The following is a 20,561-nucleotide window of genomic DNA, read 5'->3' as shown; positions in this document are numbered from 1 at the left end:
ACCTGCTGGCCCAGGATGCTGCCCCATCCACTGCAGCACTGATACTGGTGTTTGCCCTTAGACCAAACTCACATTTTTTTTGTTGTTGTTCTTATTTAATACCACTTACTTTCCCCTGCTCAAGTTTCAAGTCCCTTTTTGTTATAGACTTAAATTCAAAAAGCAAAGTGTGGTTTTTTAGAAAAGCCCTTACTCTTGTTCACTGATGCGTGAGATTGCTTGTGGCTGGCCTGAGTCCCACGTGCCGCGATGAGTGCCCAGGGCCACTGCGCCGTCACTGGTCGGAGGACGCCATGTTATCTGATGTGTGTGGTTCTGTGGGTCCAGGTCAGCGTCGAGGCACGGCCTGTCTGAAGTAAGAGCTCCAGGGGGCTGTGGACTGGTGTCAGTATCAGCTCATCGATCTGACCCAGGCCTCTGTGAAGCTGGACGAGGGGGAGTATGACCGAGTTCCGCCTCAGGGACTAGAGCAGAGGGAGAGACAAAGGGCTCAGGTGGGGACCCGTGTTCTGTGCTGATCCCACTTTGCATGGAATGTGCACCTGCCTCCTTTTGCTATGGAGCAAGGCAGCGGTGCCCAGAGGGTGCGTTTTCTTGTGTCTTTCATGGATCAGTAGGGTTCCTGCTTCGGGCTCAGAAGGCCGCTCATGGAACTCCCTCCCTGCCCTCCCGCTGTGCTCTCCGGAAGCCACCGTTTGCAGACGGTTGGGCGAGGACTGGCCCGAGGCCCCACACAGGATGGCATCCGTGCTGGGCAGGAGGGGCCGGCCCCGGGCGAGCCCTCCCAGTGTGTCCGTACAGCCCACCCCGGCCACAGTGACTGTCCCGTGCCCTCCCAGCCCTCCTTCGCCTCTGGCCAGCCACGTTCCGTGCCACTGTGGAAACGGCGCACAGTGAGAATGGCGGGGTGGCCGGGCTGTGCCCTGCTCTTGTGCTCTGTCTGCGGCAGACACAGGACCTGGGGGGTGGGCGGGGGGGGCTTGAGAGTCCCTCCACCACCTGGGTCCTCCCTTCCCCGCCAGGGCCTGGGCCTCCCCAGCACACAAGTTCCTCTGACCTAGGAGGCCAGGGGAGGGTGGACAAGGGGCGCAGTGCCTCTAGGCTGGGGCTGCAGGACGGACACTCCCCCCACCTCACTGGGCCAAGGGCTGTGGCATCTGTGAGGCGCAAGGCCATGAGCCCGAGGCCTCCACCCGCAGCGGCTGGGTGGCTCCCCTGCCCTCTGACCCAGGACAGTGGCTGTGCCTCGTGACATCAAGAGGGCCTTAAGGCCAGTTGGGATGCCTTTGCAGCCTCGCCACCATCCAACGCTCGGAGATCGCACACTCCGTGATAGCAAAACGCACATGCGTTGTGACGTCACTCCTTCCAAGAGCCTCGCTGGGAAGAAGTACCCGGGGCCCTCAGTGAACATTCCTGAGGCCAGCTGAGCCTGGGGCCAGGAGGGAGGGGAGAGGGGCTATCTTCCCCTCGTCGGGGGTCTGTGTGGTGGCTGTGCGGGGGCACAGGGAGCACTCGGAGGAGCGGGGGTGGGGGCAGGAGGAGGGGCTACCTCAGTTTCCCCGGCTGCAGCCTTCCAAGTGTGCTGGATTAAAAAGGGCCCCGCCCAGGCGCCGCCTGAAGCCTGCAGACACTTCATAGCGGCCTGCCCTGAATGTCGCCTGGACTCTGGTCTTTGCCACCTAGAGCCTGGGCCTGTCGGTTTCCCTTGTCTGCGCTCGCTTCCTGCTCGCTGCTGGGGGAGCTGCTGCAAGGCAGCAGGACTGCCGTCCAGGGAGCACGCTCCCCTGGGTAGCCCCATCCCCGGCGCTGGCGCAAGCTGCCCGGCCAGAGCTCCCAGACAGAGGGACTCCCCTCCAGGACCCGTGCCCCAGGCAGTGGGGGGGGGGGCCGAAGGAGGGGTGCGCCTTCACAGACATCACTTGTCCAGAAGCAAGACACGCTCTCTTTCCGACATGCACCAGATCTCTTTTCATCTTGTCTTTGCTGCGAAATCGAACACGCGCGAAGCCATGCATCACTCTGTAGGTGCACATTCACCACTGCTCACAAGGCAAACAGCCACAACGTGGAGATGGCACGTGTCCCTCTCACAGGATGCCCGCCCCACTCACACCTCCAGGACACCACTTCCTGGATGCTCATGTCCAACGGACCCTCTGGGTTTTTTTTCTTCTTCTTCTTCTTTTTTGGTTTTATCACCTAGGACCTAGGTGTACATCTCTAAACAAACCATTTGCTTTCGCCTGCTTGGGACCTTGTGCATACAGAATCGTGGCCTGTGTCTTACGCCCATGACAGGGGTCTTGTGTTTGCTGTTTGTCCTCCTTAGTGTCCTGTGACCTTCTGTCACACGAATGCCCCAGCATTTATGTGCTCGTTCTGCACGTGGCGAGCATGGTAGGTTGTGTACAGGTTTTTGGCTATCACAGATAAGGCTGCTGGTAAACACACCAGCATACTTTCTGGGTGTGGAGGGCATAAATGTTGTGGATCTTACAAAAGATACAGAGAAAGATGTAGCTGTAGAGTGGATTTCTGAGGATTGAACAGGTGTGGTCTCCGTAGAGAATTCCAGCCTGTCTCCCGAAATGGTCAGACTCACACTCCCAGCCGCAGAACAGAGGGACCCGTTGCCCCGCTCTCCGGCAGCACTTAGGATTAGCAACCTTTGTAGTTTTTGCCGATGTGAAGGGTGTGGGAGGGTATTTCCACTGTGGTCTTACTTGACCTTTTTTCAGATTTCTGAGGAGGGGATTGCACGAGCTCGCTGGGCAATCTGCAATCCTCAGTCTCAGTTTTAACAAGAAAAGGCCGATGAAGGCTAAGGCGAGGTGGAGTGGTGGGATTTGGGCATGAATTCAGGAAGCCAGAGTTTGGATCCCTTTTCTCATTTCCAGGACCCTGAAGTCAAAGAGGGGGAAACACTGTAAATCAAGGAGAATGATATTTTGGAACGGCCCGTGGATATTCTCCTGAGGTCACCTGTTGTAAGCATAGGCGTACATTCTTAATGCTCGGTATTCGTTTTAGGCAGTTCTCTGTACCTCCAAACTATCCTTTGTGGGGGGCACTAATGCTTATGAAATACATAAAATATGAATAGTCCCACATTCCACATTATAAGATAACTTCGTATCAAATAGACTGAGCTCCCCTCCCCTATGAAAATAGGTTTTACTTTTTCTGCGTGGCTCTTTTTTGTTTTGACAGCAAGCAGCAGGTCTTAACGGGCTGTGGGGCTGTGAAGACGCAGGTTCACACCTGGGGAGCTGGCGGCTTGGTCGGGTTGGGAGGAAGGAGCTGTTTTCAAGGTGCAGAAGGTTTCAGAAGCGGCCGTGCCAAGGACACGGGGGGTCTGGGTGTGCCTGGAGCAGTGGGCTGTGGAGGGAACCCGTCCATAGTGCACGGCCAAACACAACGGCACGAGAATTTTATTCTTATTATTTTTTTTAAGATTTTACTTATTTATTTGTCAGAGAGAGAATGAGAAATATCACAAATGGGAAGCGGCAGGCAGAGGGAGAAGCAGGCTTCCCGCAGAGCAGGGAGCCCGAGGCCGGGCTCGATCCCAGGGCCCTGGGACCATGACCCGAGCCGAAGGCAGACGCTCAACGACTGAGCCACCCAGGCGTCCTGGGGAATTTATTCTTAAAACAGAGCTCCAGCTACACAACCCAGCTCGGCCCTCAGTCTCCGGCGGCCTCTGGCGATGATCCACAGGTGAGGACAGTGCCAACACAGTTGTTTCCAGAGCCCATCTTGGCGGTGAGACCTCTTGCCACCCAGAGGCAGCTTCAGAAATCTTCCCAAAACATGGAAAGTCCATGCAGCTTGGCATTTTTGAACCCTTCCCAAAATGCAGTGCATTGGGGCACAGGCTAAACATTTTGGAGTCTCAGTTTCTTTGGGGCCAGAAAGGCTTTCTAGAAGCGTCCCGACTCACCCTCTCCCAGAGCCTCTGATTCCCAGGGCTTGAGATGCTGCAGGGCTGAGGTGGGGGGCGGGGAGACTAAGAAGCTGCACTGGGAGAGGGACTTAGGGCCAAGTCTTGCTTTGCAGTCCCTGCCGCCACCTGGATCTGCCCTCCCAAGCCCCGCGGGCCTTCTCCTGGGCCCTCTCCTCCCCTGGGGGCAGCGGGTGAGTGCTCGGCTCCCTGCTGGACTCACAGGTCTTACTCACAGGGAAGGGGGCGGCACCAAGGAGAGCCCGCCAGGGCAGGGAAGCAGAGCCTGGGGTCGGCACAGCCCAGCGCCGCCCTGCCCTTGCTTGCTGGTCCCCGCAGTGCATGACACGTTCCGGTCCCTGTGACGCCATGTGACACTATCCTATGGGACAGCATTCTAAATCCCAGCCCCGCCCTGCCTTCCTGCACCGGGAGATGTGAGGGGAGGCAGAAGGGCCCTGGGGAGTCGGGGCCCGCACCCCCTCCATCTGTGGTCTGGAATTTCCTCAGTAAAATGCTTACCAAACACCCCCACGCCGCACCCCGGCAGCCGGCGGAGCGGCAGGTCTGGGCCTGTGACCTCGGGGAAGAGAGGTGAGTGCAGAGACTCTCCGTGTTCCGTGGGTGCCCTGTGCTGGTGGCCTGACCGTGCGGCCGCTCCAGGTGAACTGAGACTCCCCCGCAGGGCCCAGGCTCCCCTGCTGTCCACCCAGGGGTCCAGCTGGGCCGTGGCCGTGACCCACCCGCCACCACGACATTTCCTCGTCACGAGCTGCCGGGGCCACCGACCTGCCGGCCGGGCCTGTCTGGACACGGGGCCAAAAGCCCTTGACCCCAGGCCGGGAAGGGCCGCTGCTGCCGGCGGGGCTGGTGTGGCTGTGACGCACTGTCTCCTGTCTTGTAGGATCAGGGACAGGAACGACAACGGGTCTTACGCCCTGTGCTTGCTGCATGAGGGGAAGGTGCTGCACTACCGCATCGATAAGGACAAAACCGGGAAGCTCTCCATCCCCGACGGGAAGAAGTTCGACACGCTCTGGCAGGTAGGGGCCGTCCTCACGAGGGAGAAAGCCACCTGGGTCCCTGCCCGATACCCACCCAGGCAGGGCTCCTTTCAACCCGCAGGTGCCTTGAAGCCCCGGGCGGGGGTTGGGAGGGGGGTCGGCGGGTGGACGAGGCTCCAGGAGTCCCAGGACCGCCCAGCGCTCCGCACCACGGAGGTGCCCACGGAGAAGTGTGCTCGCAGATGTGCCCAGGAGGCCCTGCTGTTTCTCTCTGTGTTCCAGACTGAATATCAAGGGTCAGGTGCCTTGCTTGCCGCAGAAGGAATCTCTGTGAAATTAAGGCAACTTAGAAAGTAGGTCAGCACCGCCTGCGCATGCTCAGGACGTTTACAGCTCTGCTCTGAAAAGGGTTTATTCTTGACCCCACTGTTAGGAAACCCCCAGATAGCTCCTAATTTGGGAGGCACGTAGGGAGTGAGGAGCGGGGAACGGACGCCGTCACGCCCTCCTGAGGGCCGAGGTGGGCACACGCTGCTCATCTGCACTTACGGCATGGCTACGTGTGACCGTGCTGTGCTGTGCGCCCTCCCAGCCAAGCACCCTATAAACAGCCGGGCCCAGCAGCGCAGTTTCCCTGTTTCCCTGAGAGTCGGGCATTGCTGCCCTTGGTCGAATTCCTGACTTTGGAGAAGGAGCCAGCAAACCCCGAACCCAGCCTGGCCCCCAGCCTTTTTTTGTGTAGTTCTTGGAGAAGTGTTTTTTTCACTTCGAAGGATTCTTAAAAAAAAAAAAAAAAAAAAAAGTAAAAGGTTGTGCGACAGGGTACGCAAGCCTAAAATATCACTGTCTGGCCCCTTCCAGAAAAAGTTTGCTGACCCCTGCCCGAGACGGGTATCCTCACAGATTTGCCCACCTGCGGGCACCCTCGTCCAGCACGTTGTTGGAAACCACAAGATATTTGAGTGACACTGGAGCGCTGGACGGGAAGCCTTGCTGCCTTAGGGACCCCGAGACCGGCAGCCCGAGACCACGTGGTTGCATTTATCAGAGCAAGCTGAGCCCCCGTGTCAAGCATCTTAGGGCCGGTCACACTGCAACGTCTGCTTAGAGGGTAGATCTCACCACAATAAAAGACAATGCTTCCTGGAAGGATAAAATATATTCATTCAGGGGCGCCTGGCTGGCTCAGTAGGTAGAGCGGGCAGCTCTTCATCTCAGCGTCGTGAGTTCAAGCCCACCTTGGAGTCTATCTTTTTTTCATTCAACAAAGATTCACCCAAGCAGGGAAGTTTTGAGAGGAGAGAAGATTCAGGAGCAGGGTCCTTAACTGGAAAAGTTACCAACAAACAGATAAGGAAGAGATACCAGATGTGAACATTATGAAGATTCTAGGTTGTCCAAAGAAAATGTGAAATACCAAGACTTTTTTCTTATTGTGTAATTTGGATGAGATATAAATAAATCTACATGCCATCACTTAAGTTTGGATGGATCAGTTGGACATCATGAGTCACAACTGCCTGGGAGCCATTAGCCAAGGATGACCACATTCTCTCAACAGAAGGCCCCCTTTCCCCATGTCCCAGCTCTGCTGTCTTCTCCCTGGAAGTCTCGGGCTGAATGACTTGGTCCCTCCGAGAAGCCGTTGCCAACAACCCCGTACAGCAGTAATTAACAATTAACAGTATATTGCGATTCCTTTACCTGCCTCTCCATCAAGAAAGGAAGCACCTCAGGGGTAGGAAATGTGTCTCATTCACCTTTGTTTGCCTTTGGTCCTGCCTTGGGGCCCAGAGGGTTTGTTGAATGAGTCTATGAAGGAATAAGTGTTGACATGCTGAATTTGTTTTTATAACATTGCAGAGATGGAGGAGAAATAAATAAGTGGAACTTGCTACCAAAAAAGGAAGGGAGGGAGGGACAGAGGGAAGGATGGAGGGGTGGGTGGTTGGAGGGGTGGGTGGATGGAGGGGTGGATGGAGGGGTGGGTGGATGGAGGGGTGGGTGGTTGGAGGGGTGGGTGGATGGAGGGGTGGATGGATGGAGGGGTGGGTGGATGGAGGGGTGGATGGAGGGGTGGGTGGATGGAGGGGTGGGTGGATGGAGGGGTGTAGGGAGGGTGGGGCAGAGTCCAGAGGGGAGCTGGTGAGTGGACTCCTGTCCAGGATGTGAGTGTGGGTTGGGAGAGGCGTGAGGAGGGACCAGAATGACCTCCCGAGGAAGCACGTTTTGTTGTACAGGGGTGTCCTCGAGTCACGTTTAAGGTGTGCAGGGGGAGTGGGCTGCTCCAGGATTTCCCTATTTCCCGCCTCCGATGTTTATGGCTCTTTCCTTCTTCCCTTTCAGCTAGTGGAGCATTACTCTTACAAACCAGATGGGCTATTAAGAGTTCTTACAGTTCCATGCCAGAAGATTGGCGGGCAGACAGGTGAGTTCCTGACCTTGGAGCCTCTGTCTCTGGGATCGTGACAGTAATCAGCCTGGCTTTACAGCCGGCCTGTCCCAGATCCGGGTGGGATGAGGGCTTGTTTTTACTGGTTGATGAAAGATGATGTCGGGTCATTCCAGTTAATCACACTGTAGCTGGTAGCTTTAACTGGAGAAAGCGGGTTAGTTCTAATTGCCCGGGTGAGGACGCTGAGTGGAGGAGAAGGAGAAACTGCTTCTCTGGCAGGCTAACGGTCCAGCTGAGTGATCTGCACCCGGGGAGGGGGCTGCTGGGTGTCGGGGATTTAGCCATGACGGTCCATGCTCTTTCCACCCAGGAAACATCAACTTTGGAGCCCGCGCGCCCCTCCCAGGGGGCCATCCTGCGGTAAGTTACGAGGGCTGGGCCCGCGGTGGAGCAGCTGCATGCTAGAGCCAGGAAACCATGGGTTAGCGCACAGGATAGCCATGATTGTTGTTCCTGCCGCCCTTGATAACCTGGGGCCGGGGAGCGTCAGCTAGAATCAGCCTACTTTCAGTTCCAGGCCAGCTGAGTTCATTTCTTCATAGGTTAGACAGGGACACCCGGTGTTAAATCAGAAATACGCCTCCTGGTGGCTTTGGGAAATGATGTGCAGGATCCAGGAGACCGTGCACATGGCCCCTGGAGTGAGTCGGCTGTGCGTGATGTCTCACTGAGCGTGTCCGCCTGGCTCTTTTGGTTAGATCATCATTAACAGAGGCATTGACCTTTCTGGAGAGTGGGTTTGACGGTAGCTTAGCGGAGGAGGCTTGGTTGGGGGTGGGATGCCCAGCAGCATCAGATGAGAGAAGCCCTAGAGAAGGCCAGAACGCACCTCTCTCTCCACCTCAATGGGAGGTGAGAATGTGACCTGCCCCCCTGTCTCCGTGGGGGTTTGCCCAACACACGCCCCCCTCCCCCCCACCCCAAGCCGACACACAGATTTATACTCAGAGGAGGAGTTGGGTCCTGCTCTTTTTTGGGGACCTCGATGTGGACCTTTGGTGTCAAAAACTTTTTAATGCCATCTGTAAAGTATAAAAATCCCCCTATCATGAGCTGTGTGCTCCACGTCTCCCTATTTGCCTATTAACCCTTAAAGAACAGAATCAGCAGAAATCGGAAGGTCCATTCTGCCCACAATAAGGATGGTTGACCGCTCACAAGCCGCACCCACATTGAAGCAGGGAACCTCTCCGGGGGCAGCACCTGTCACCAGATGCGGGGGCAGGGGGGGCAGAATCGGAATTTGCTAAAATACCAGTGAACTTCTGCATCAACGTCTAAAACAGAGCCCCTGTATGGAATCGTCATTTTATTTTACCCTTCATGTGGCTCCTGGGCCTGGCACGTCTAGATGCTCCATGCTCCATCTACCATACGTCACGGTAGATGCTCCATGAGACAGATTGATCTCCCTCCCACATGGGTGAGGGCTGAGGGCTAAGAACTCTTACAAGAATATGAAGCCCTAGATGCAGCCGTGTATCACCCAGTCGCTTCAAGAAGTTAGATATTTTGGGAAATCTTTTTATTGACTATCTCAATGCATACAGAAAAAAACACACATGCCCTACGTGTCCAAATCAGTGAATTTCCACAAACCATGGAACCAGCCCCCCAGAGAAGTAACAAAATTGGGCACAGTCACACTTACTTCTAGTTTCTTTAGAATGATTTGTCGTGTTTGTGATTTAGTAATCTGTATGAGACGGGGGCTACTTAATGTGACAGCCCTAATTCTATAGCTTTCCATGGAAAATATTAACCAAAGTATTTTTCCAGATCCTTCTGCTCAGGTGGCAGGCTTATCCTGAAGCATCCCTAATGACCAAGTGTGGCCGGCAGCAAATCTCTGCAGCAGAGTGTGGAGGGGGTTGGCAGTTAATCACAAAGTGGTATCACAAAATGAAATAGCATGTCATGTGTTTGCTTTCTGAGATACTGACTCTTCCCTCTTTGCCGTTATGGTTTCTAGATGTGGTCAGCGGGTGGAATAATCTCCAGAATCAAATCATACTCCTTCCCAAAGCCGGGCCACAGAAAGGTGCTAATGCGTCCCCCGCTTGCTGTCCCCCTGCCTATGTGGTAGGACTGACCCGCACGCGGTGCCCGCGCTCCGGCCCCGGCTGCCCTCCGTGCGCGCTCCCCGCCCCGTCCAGCCGCTGTGCTCTCGCGCCTGCCGTGTGTGGCCCCAGGTGGGCAGCCTGTGCCCAGTGCTCGCCGCGCTTTCCGTGTGGGTCCTGGTCCCTGCCACCCGGTCCGCCCCCGCCAGCGTACTCTCCCTGCTCAGCGTGCGCTTGAACGTCCCAGGGTCGGCGCGGGAGGTGGGAGCCTCGTGTCGGAGAACCTTCTCCGAGCAAGCCAAGTGATCTGTTGTCAAAATCACAAGTTGCAGAGCCAGGGGGTCGATTATATAAAGTACGTGCTGTTGGAAAGGGTGCCAGGGTTTTGTGGGGGCTGCACAGGGAGCGTCTCAGGCTGTTTATTGCGTGGATGCCAAGGGCCATGACACCTGCACCGAGGCTGTAGATTTCCAACACGGAACTTGACTATAACAAGTAAAAAGACAACCATGGAATTGGAGGATTAGAAGCGCCCTGTTTCTTTACGAGGCAGTTCAGGTTGACCTGGGATTCGTTTCTGTATTTGGCTGTGTGATTGAATTGTGAGGGAAAAAGCGAAGTTTTTTTTAATGATTTATAATGAATCATCTCCGTATATATATATATATATATATATATATATATATATATATATATGTATGTATACGTGTATATATATAATATGTATGGGTTACTATTTTTTCCTTTGTACTTTCTCCATTGGTGGTAGAAAGCGGATTCTTTTGTTAATAATTCTTTCCATTTTCATACCAATTAGTATTTTTTTCCAACATTTCAATCATACAGTTGGGCATCAACTGATGAAGCAAGTTGCCGAAAGTACTTGCTAGGAACAACAGAAAGAAAAAGCATAAGATCCCCAAGATTTTATTTAGGAAGAATTTTCCAGGTGGGCAGTCATACTGTGGGTGCTCCCAGTCTTGTTGTTGATAGATCAGAGAAGAGAGTTGAATGTGATGGTCGAGGGGCAAGTTGTCTGACGAACGGAGCGGCTGTCTGTCTGAATGTCACGTGGCCAGGCAGTGTGGACCAGCTCGTGGAACCTCAGCTAGAATGTGGCAGTGCTTTGGGGGAACTGCAGTCAGGGCCGCCCGCGCCAGGGTGGGCGTGTTAGGAATCGGGGACCAGGTTGTCAAGGTGACACATTCTCTGGGTCTCATGCCCCTTTGTCCCACCCTTGGTGTTTGCTTGAAGCCACCAGGCCCAGTAGGTGATCGAGGCTGTAGACCAGAAGAGGTAAACCATCTGCCATGCTCCAAGGTAAAACCCTCCGGCTGCCCCCTTCCGGCCCATGTGGCCCAGGACCCCTGTCGGCTTGCGCCCCTTCTCTTGGGAGAGGGCTCCGCGTGGCCGCCCGGATGGCATCTAACAGGCAGGAAGTAGCCTTCTGATTCAGGGTGCATTTTAACCAAGAATCATCTTTTCGAGGCTGTAATTATAAATTTAGTTCAAATTAGTGACTTCGGTACCACGGTCTGGCGGTCAAACACAAGATGCAAGAGTGTTTAATCGAATGTTGCATCGACAGTGCTTCGTAGAACAGCTCAGGGCAGGACACGTGGCCTCCACAGTGCCTGGAACCCCTTACTTCACTGGCTTCCGTGGCCCCTCCATGTTCAGGGCCTGCGTGGCAGCTGTGGAAGTAGCCCTGTGGACGTGGGTCACACCACCGGTTGCCACCACTTGTCTATTCATTATTCCCTTTATGATGTGCCGACACACAGCCCCCTATCCAGGTGCGGTCCCAGAGATGGGCGGTCACACTGTGCACGGACCACATGCCATGCGTGTCTTAGCTCTGTGGCTCTGAGTGCAGCATTCAGGGACCCTTCACGGGAGCATGACCACTTAGAGATTTGTGTGTAAAACAGATACACACAATCACGTATCTAGGTACATATATGCCACACATACACATTTATGTACACACACATCTTAACATGCATGCACCCCCACACACATATACGGGTTTATCACAAGGACTTGCCTTACACAATGATAGGGGCTGACTAAGCAAATCCCATACCTGTAGGGCAGACCGTCAGGAAGGGTAGATCAGGAGCAGGGTGGAACCCCTCGGGCATGGTTGAAGTTGTCGTCCACAGCCAGGGGTCAATACGCCCTCCACCTTTCTCTGTTTCTCTCTCAGGAAAGCTGCAGCTCTCCCCAGAGGACTCTCAGCTGATTAAGCCAGGCCCACCCAGCGTAATCGCCCTAATTTAAATCAGCTAATTAGGGATTTTAGTTATATCTGCAGAATCCCTCCATGGCAGTAGCAAAATGACAATTTGATTCGATCATGGAGGACTAGAGCTCAGACTAACCACGTGGACACATCAAAAAGCCAGGAAACAGTAACCCAGCCTAGTGAGGAGACAAGACTCACTACCACCCCGTCGCTGTCCCAGGCAGGCTGAAGCAGGCTCACGTCACTTGCAGTAACTAGGAAATACACAGAAAAGATGCAATAGATCTTTGTATTAAAGGAGAGCATGTCTCTTTCTTACACTCTCAATACATCAGTAAAACTACCTAAAATATCAGTAAGACTACCTAAAAATAAAGAACTATCATCAAAGGAAATAACAAACTGGGAATAAGTATTGGTCCTGATGCTACCCATGCAAGGTTAAGATCTTTAATATATAAAGAAATTCTATTAAGTCTGTAAAAGTTTTAACTAACAGGCAAATGGCAGAGGATGTCATTAGGTAGTTTGTAGTAAAGCAGATACAAATAGGAGAAACGTAGGAAAACATAAAAATAGGAAGGGCTGCTCCATTCCATAATAAGAGAGATGCAAGTGAAAACTAGGTGCGCTGTTATGTCCACCTGTGAAGTGGACCCAAGTAAAAAGCAACAGGATGTGCAGCAAGGGTGTGGTGAGTAAGTCCTCCCACGCTTTGCTGGAGAAGTGTGAGATGATGCAGCCTCGGAAGAAGGCAAGTTCACAACATCCATCCAAAGTAAAACCACATATGGCTTCTCAACTGCAATTTCGTTTCTAGGTATGTATTATTCTTGCATTTGTGTGTAACCATGTGTCCATGAAAAGTGTTTATTCCAGCACTGTGTAACTGACAAGGTCTGGAAACAAATTAAAAGTCTGTCATTGGGAAATAAACTAGTTACAATTAAAATTCATACCGTGAGAGGCAGCTGAGCTCTAGAATTATTTCCAAATTCCAGTGTTAATTACAAACAACTGATATGTGCTGATAGAATGTCAAATATTCTGGAAGAAATACTGAAACACAGTGGTAACGGTAGTGACTGCGAGAGCACGAAATAGGGGTGTCAAGGAGACTTACACTCTACCGTAAACCCCGTTGTGCCTTTGTAAATTCTTACCTCTCGAATTTAATCAATTTTTAAAAAGAGAATTAAATATTAGAAAGTAATGAATCTGATTGATACTGTGAAAATACTTTTCTGGAAAAAAAAAAGGCTGTTGCCTATTTAAATGTATAACAACTTTGAAATATGCATTGAATTTTCCTAGATGCCAAAAAATTAATAAAGAAGGATTGTGTGATTTAAGTTATGGATTAAATGTATTTTAATTGCTCATCAGAAATATTTTAGGAGAGCTGGTGTTTATATCTTTGCAAATAGAGGAGGAATTTTTCTATTAATTAAACAGTCAAGAGAAAGCACTTACAGGGATTATGTCAGATATCCCCTCTGTTTAGATAAGGTGCAAATGACTTTCTTGAGTTTGTTAATTTGATCAGTATACGTAGTTGTTTTTAATAATTCAGGCCCAAAGAGGACATGTCAGAACTTGAATTAATTCTAGCGTGTGGGTAGTTACCGAAAAGTTATGTTTTGACTTGAAGAGGACTGTGAATTAGATATTAGAGATTTCCTAATAAAAACTTAAGGACAGGTCTATTTTAAATTTTTTCCTTAGAAACTGGGAATACTTTCGTCCTTAAAAATACAAGTGAAGTCAAGTAACCAATGTAAATAATGATCCACCCTCTTCCCTGCCCTCCATAATAAAAACTTAAGGAGCGGGTCTATTTTAAAGTTTTCCTTCGATGTTAGTCCTTAAAAATATAAATGAAATTAACTAACAAGTGTCTGTGGGATTCACCCTCTCCCCTCCCCACATCCTTAAATGAAGTCCCTCCCACTCCTAGAACGGGAGCATCTGTCTTGCTCCTTTAAGTACAGAAACCTTTGCTTCATGTCAATAAGAGCGTCTTTATAGGAGCGTCCACCTCCTGTTTCAGAGGCATGCTCCCTAAAACGCGACACAGCATTCACCTGTAGCTCCGTGGTCGAAATGTGTTCCAGAATTTCAAATTCAGACCCATTTCTCATGCTGTATTCCAACACCTGCACTGATGATTGGATTATTTGAAGGCTTGTATGTAAATACACAGTTGGCTAGAGTTGAGCTGGAAGAGCAAAAGGAGGAGAAGAGTTGTGAAGTCACACCGTCGGGCAGTAACGGCGAGGCACTGGGACAGACCCTGGAGAAAACGTGTTGCCTGTCATTGTCAGGGGCCCCGCTGCAGCCCTCCGCTCCTTAGGTCAGGACGACTGATGTTGGACGTCAGCTGTTGGTTTGCATGGACCGGAAGCAGACGTGGTCTCATTCCGTGCCCTGGCTGGGGAGGGTCTGCCCTGGGCTGTGGGGTCTTGTTCCCCCTTGGGACCACAGCCGCTCTTGCAGACCAGAGCCGTGCCCAAAATGGCAGCCCGCGTTCTGAAGCCTGCAGGCTCTCTTTGTCACTGCGGCTGTGACACGTATGTGGTCCTCTTTACTGCTGCTCTGCCTGATTGGGAAAGGTCTGTCCAAAAGCCTAAAAGCAAAGGTCTAGAAATGGATGTTAGGACACAGCACGATGCTCCCAGATCACCAGGAGAACAGTACAAGTGTACCTCGTTCACTTCTGCATCCCCACTTAATAAGCACCCAACGGATAGCTGTCGAACACATTTCAGTTTGCAGTTAAGGCTGGCCAGTAAGAGATCAGGGATCATAATTTAAGACGTAATTTGGTCTTATCTTTAATTACTGTGGAGTGACCTGTTTTTACCTCAATTTACAAAACTTAACGATCACCCCTTGTTCTTTGGGAGGGAGAGCGCGAAGGTCGCTAGTGCCATCTAGTGGTGGCCCACAGGTTTGAAAAGCTGCAAAAATGGGAGGAAAAAATGCACCTGCTCGCATTCCATTGACACCTTATGCTCTATGCGGAAAAGGTGATGGTATTGATTGGGGTAGAATAAATCATCAAATATAAAGCAGAAAGAATAATGACAGGTGACAGAATAGGCCAGTGATGTGTTTTTCATTAAATTTTAACGCTAATCAGCACATTTATAATTTAGCATCATTCTTTACAAAGTCTTCGAATTCTTTCCAGCTGAGCATTCGATCCCAGAGGGCGTTTGGTGTCGTTCTACTCAGTGGCACATCCACCAAACACTTTAGGAAAGATGGAATTGTGCTTTGTACCTTTACCTTCATCATGACATCACCACCACCCTGTTAACTGACGCACCAGGAAATCTCCCATTTCTCCCGAAGAACATTCTCCCGAGTGTTGTGCCAGCTTCTATCCCAGTGGGGTGACCCAGGGCCTGGGTAGGGAGCGGATGTGGTTACTGAGGGACTCGCAGGGCCCCGGCTAGGCTGGGAAGGCTCTTAAGGGCATGGGGTCTGTGTGACCTTCAGAGGGAGACCCCAGCCCGTTTCCTAATGCGTCGCCAAGGCCGACGAGGGGTGAGCACCACACTGCCCGTCAGAGTCTGCTCTGCTCTTTCCAGGGCTTTAGGCTCAGTGTGTCCAGCACCACCAGCTCTCACTCACTCTTGTCACTCATTTGTACACTCCCACCTCTGCTTTAGAAGTCTTCCCCACAGGCTTCCGATGGCAGGTCATTGCATTCTGGCTTAATCTGTGAAGGCCTGGGGCTCGGGAGAGCATTCGCTCAGGCCGGAGCAGTAGTGGCCCCGGGATAGCCGGTCCTCGGTGGGCAGAGGGCAGGTTTCAGGGCCAGGAGCAGGGGTCCTGGTGTCTCTCCTTGTCTGTGACAGGCGGTCCTGGCGTCTTGAAGTCGTGTCTTTGGATCTCAGAGTTTCCTGCCTACAGGGAAAATCAGAGATGTTGAAATGATTGTATACATGAACCTAAAAGAGGCTTTTTTTTTTTTTTAATTGAATACTATTTCCACCTTGGAGTTTGATTGCAGCTGAGCAGAGGGTTGATGGGAGACCTTGGGGATTCCCAGTCTCTCCGAGGATAGTTCTATCGAGACAGGGCAATTATCTTCTAAATGAGAAGTGGACTCCCAGGACATCCAACCGCCCTGTAATCACAGGCCAGTTTTTAAAAGAGGTGGTGGATCGTCATTTGGGATTATCCACGCCTATTTCCCTCCGTTAGGGTATTCCATTTCTAAACCACACTGACTTAACACTTCCCGTCTCCCAGTTTTAAGACACTGTTCCCATTCATCCATTCATTCATTCCCATTCATCCATTCATTCATTCACTCGTTGGTGTGTGTTTGGTACATTTTTTTTTTTTTTTTTTTGGAGCTCCAGTGGCGGCGGACAAGGCAACGTTCAGACGCAGGGAGGGGCCTTACGCTGTTTTTACTCGTGATACGTCCCAGCCCCTCCTGTGCAGTGTGGTAGGAACGCCGAGAGAGGCGGAGAACGTGGAGCGAGCACCCTCTGCTGACACGGGAGAGCCGGCGTCCCGTAGCCTGGCCCCTTGGGCCTTTGTGCTGTGGGCAGCAGCCTGGTGGCGCTTGGCAGATGCCGTGAAGAAGGAGGTCCAGGTTTTGGAGACAGGTTGTGGCCGTGGTGCCTCGTGACTCCATTATTGTCCTTCTGGCTCCCGGGCCTGGGACGTCAGGCAGGCAGAGGAGGACCCCGTGTGTGCTGCGAGATACGTCACCGTGCACAGTGAAGCTTGATGTCTCTGTGTCTTTACATTTCTCCAAACCCTGGCAGTATCTCATGTCTTCGTGGCCGGTGTTTGGGCCCTGCTAAGGTAAACGGCTAGATGACCCTCCTAGTCAACTACACCAAAAAACAAACAAACAAAAAGATTTGAATAGTGATTTTTTTTTCCCCCACAAACCAAATGTACTAGCAATACCCTTGTGTTAAAAGGAGGGGGCAAAGGCGGGCCAGGAAGACTCAAGATAGAGACTTTCAAAAGGGGAAGGTTATAGGGATGTGAGGAGGAGATCCTTCCCCCACCCCGTTAATTCATCATGCAAATTAATGTAAATCAGATCTAGCACCAGGAAGGTTGCTGCCCTCCGGCCTCCTATCCCGTAGCTGCCTCTCCATGGAAGGTCAAGAAGTTCAGGCAGAAACCAGGACTGCATAGACCCTGTGGAGTCAGGGAGTAGGGGAAGTGGCTGGTGGATACTGTGTTTCTTCTTACATAACTTTATATGACATTAAATTGAACAGAAAGGATCGATGGAGGAAAATGAATCCCAGGGGGCCGTGTGTAGGCAGAAATGGGGTTTGGAAGGGCCTCCGACTGGGTCCCCTCTGAGACCGTGCAGCCCCTTGAGACAGAGCTCCATGTAGCCCCCATGGGGTCCAAGCAGTCACCCGAAGAATGACATAAGCCATGGTGTTTGTTTCTGTCTCTCTCCCTGACGCTTTCCTTTGTCTTCTCCGCATAAGTCGTAATGTGATTATTTGAAAACAAAAGTCATTGTGCAGACCAGCTCCACGGTGCGACCATGGAGGAGAGTAACCTGCTGTCCTCTGTGTGCTTCAGTCTTCCACAGCCACAGGGAGCCGGCCTGAGAACTCCGTGACCTTCAATCCTTACGAGCCAGACCGGGGGCCCTGGCCCACGGACAGAGGTGAGCCGTGCGCGGTCCCATCCCCGGCCGTTCGCGGCACAGCAGTGCCCGTAGCCCTTGACCAGACTTGCTGTCAGCAGCGGGGCCTCGGCCGGACCTCCTTGGGTTCTCGGCGTGACTCCAGGTTCTACTTGTATTGGTGCACTCGGTCTGTTTATTGCTACAAAAACGGCCCCCAAATGTAGTAGCTTAGTGCAGCAGTCATTCAGTTACGTCCTGCAGGTCAGGGGTCTGGGCCAGGCTGGGCAGTGGGGAGGCCGTGGGGAGGTCGGGGCACAGGGCTGGCCGGCATCTCAGTCTCCACGCTGACGGGGCCCCTCCCTCGCTGTCCCCTCGAGGGCTGGCTTATACTTTCTCCCAGCATGGAAGGGACCCAGGCACCTGGTGGCTGAGGCTCAAGAACCAGTCTTCCAGCCAACAGGGAAGGGAGGGTGCCTGGTCATTTATAACCTCACCTGACTCGCCAACGTCATTTCCAGTATAGTCCATTGGTTGACACAGTGACAAAAGCCACTGGGGGCGGATAGTGACATAGACTTCACCCCTCGATAGAAGGAGGGTCAGAGTTTTCAGACAGTGTAAAGCCATCCATTAGGGAGGCTTCTGGCATGAAAGACCCTTTTTCTGTGCACATCCGTGCAAGAACGGGGTCGAGTCCCATGGGGGTGAGGGGCTTTTTGCTGCCGCCCCCTAACAAACCAGGAGAGACTGTGCCCTGAGTGCTCACCAGCATCGCAACTGTCAGAGGTGGTCAAGGTCTGGAAAGGCGAGGTGTGCCGATAGGAGGCAGGAGCGGGAGATACAGGGATTTTCAGCAGGGACCCAGCACCCGGGTCGGGTGTCTCTTGACCGCCTTGCAGACGCCCAGAGAGAAGCCATGCCCATGGACACCGAAGTGTACGAAAGCCCCTACGCTGACCCGGAGGAGATCAGGCCCAAGGAGGTCTACCTAGACCGCAAGCTGCTGACCCTGGAGGACAGTGAGCTGGGCTCTGGCAACTTCGGGACCGTGAAGAAGGGCTACTACCAGATGAAAAAGTAAGTCGTGGCCACACCGCTGCACGGCGCGTTCTCCCGTGAGCTGACGTTCTAGAAACCGCCACACTCCACGCTTCCTGTGCATTTAGTCCCAAACACGAACTCTGACCCAGCAGGGCTGAATCCTTCTTTGTTAACGGTGTATGGTTGTCCGTTTCTGGTACAGCTACAAGGCAAGCATTCATTGTGTATACTAGCTTTGTATACACCAAGTACGTATATTAGTTTGCACGTAGGAAGCGTGCCTTTCAGAGCATTCGAAAGTAGAAACAAGCAAAACGTAATAAAATGAGAACATCCTGATTGTACCACCCAGATAGCCCTACTGTTAACTAACAGTAGTGTCTATATATTATTTGGGTCTCTTAATGCACACACATACACACATGTATTTTTTAATTAAAATGCAATTACTCAGTGACAGAAACACAGCATTTTCAGGTATTTTATTTTATTTTTTAAATCATGTCACATTTCTCTTACCCAGAAAATTCCTGATTATGGACATCATTAGTGTAATTGTTTATCTGCTTTTTCCTATAATTTCAGATCACAACACATACCGTACAATAGTTAGAATTGCTGTGTCACTGAAATCTCTGCACCTCATTTGCTCTTTAGAAGGTGTCCTGCATGGAATGTTCAGTAAATGTGCCAGACTGTAGAGTGCTTTGAAACAGACCCTATCTCTGAGTGTGTATGTTTGAATTAATACGTTACTGATACGAATATAGTTGGGTTTAGTTGTTTGATATTATTTTGAATTATGACATTTTATAGATGTTTTATCTTGAGTAGGTAAATTTACATTACTCAAGTGTCAAGAACGTAGGCAAAGCATTCACGGAAACTCTTGCTTTCAAATCCTGTTTTTCTGGGTGCATGTAATTGATAGGCTCGTTCAAAAATCTGTGCATGCATATCACAGTCATTTGTGGAATGAATATAAATTACTCTGTATTAAGGTGTAAATTTCCTCAACTAGTTCGTGACACTTAAATTCCTTGCTTAATTAAATACATATTTTAACACAGACAATAACTATGGATATGTAATTTCAACTAGAGGGTTTGGGGAGAGGAGAGGAGATGTTTTTAATCATGGATGTGTATTACAGCTTATTGAGTACTGGTTTTTTCTGCTGAGATGACCTTATGGTTTTTCTCCTTTGTTGTGTTTATGTGGTGAAGGACACTGATTTTCAGATGTTAAAGCCACCTCGCCTTCCTGGAATAAACCCATCTTTGTTCTTGAATTAGATATTCATTTTTTTCATAAATCACTGAATTGAATTTACTAATATTTCTGTTAGAATATTTGCATTTAGGTTCATGAGAGAGATCAGTAAATGGTTTTCTTGGAAGTTTCTTTTTCCGGTTTTGGCATCAAGGTATAATGCTGGCCTCAAAGTGAATTGGAAGGTTTCCTTCCTCTTCTCTTTTCTGCAAGAGATTGTGGGTGTTTTTTCTTCCTTTACTACTGGGAAGGATCGAGAGGTTTCTCTTGTTCATTTTGACCCCTACCTCACGCCATACACAGAGCCAGTTTCAGGTGGATGGTAGTCAGAAATGTGGAAAGGTAACATGATGCACTGACTAGAGAGAGCATAGAGAAGTAGCTCCATGATTGTAGGAGGGGGAGGGAGGCTCCTGGGGGTGCTTGTGTAGGATCTACAGCTTGCGTTCAGTGTGGAAACACTTGTTAAACTCTACACTGAAGTGGTCTGGGTTTTTGTGAATGTATGTTAGACTTACCCCATTGTTCTCTTATTTTACCATCTTTTTGGACAGTTCTGTTTTTATTCTCCCATTTCGGAGTTCAACAAAGGAGATGTTCTTCCTGCACACATGCGGGAAGAGAAATGCACTTTTTTCAAATCATACAGAGTTAACTTCCATTCATTTATGTAAGTCCCACTATATCAGAATATTTTCAGGAGGTCCCACATGACCTGTGAGATGTTTTTATAAGAAAGTGAAAAACAATTTTTTGCAAAGTTGTTGAAGCTTGCTTAAAATTGTCAATGCTCATTTTAAAAAGTTTTTGTAAACTATGAGCTTTAACGATGTATGCTTTTTAATTCTGCACCCGGAGGTTCACTTTTAACATATATCAAAGGAATGTTATAGTCACACACATGAC

At 50.8% G+C, this 20,561-nt stretch overlaps 1 protein-coding gene across 7 annotated transcripts in view; it reads left to right on the top strand.

Annotated features, from left to right (window-relative positions):
* SYK (spleen associated tyrosine kinase) overlaps positions 1-20,561 on the top strand; it is a 76,133-nt gene that overhangs the window by 41,751 nt on the left and 13,821 nt on the right. For 4 of the 7 annotated variants that reach the window (XM_027615419.2, XM_027615415.2, XM_027615417.2 and 1 more), the window contains 6 exons: positions 4,851-4,989; positions 7,297-7,378; positions 7,716-7,765; positions 9,378-9,446; positions 17,294-17,381; positions 18,242-18,419. In XM_027615419.2, coding sequence (XP_027471220.1) covers positions 4,851-4,989; positions 7,297-7,378; positions 7,716-7,765; positions 9,378-9,446; positions 17,294-17,381; positions 18,242-18,419 — 606 coding nt within the window. The other 3 variants (XM_027615420.2, XM_027615422.2, XM_027615421.2) reach the window with 3 other exon arrangements.

This window comes from Zalophus californianus, chromosome 13 (assembly GCF_009762305.2).
Source record: "Zalophus californianus isolate mZalCal1 chromosome 13, mZalCal1.pri.v2, whole genome shotgun sequence".
Classification (NCBI taxonomy): Eukaryota; Metazoa; Chordata; class Mammalia; order Carnivora; family Otariidae; genus Zalophus; species Zalophus californianus.
This window is presented reverse-complemented; position numbering and strand designations above follow the sequence as displayed.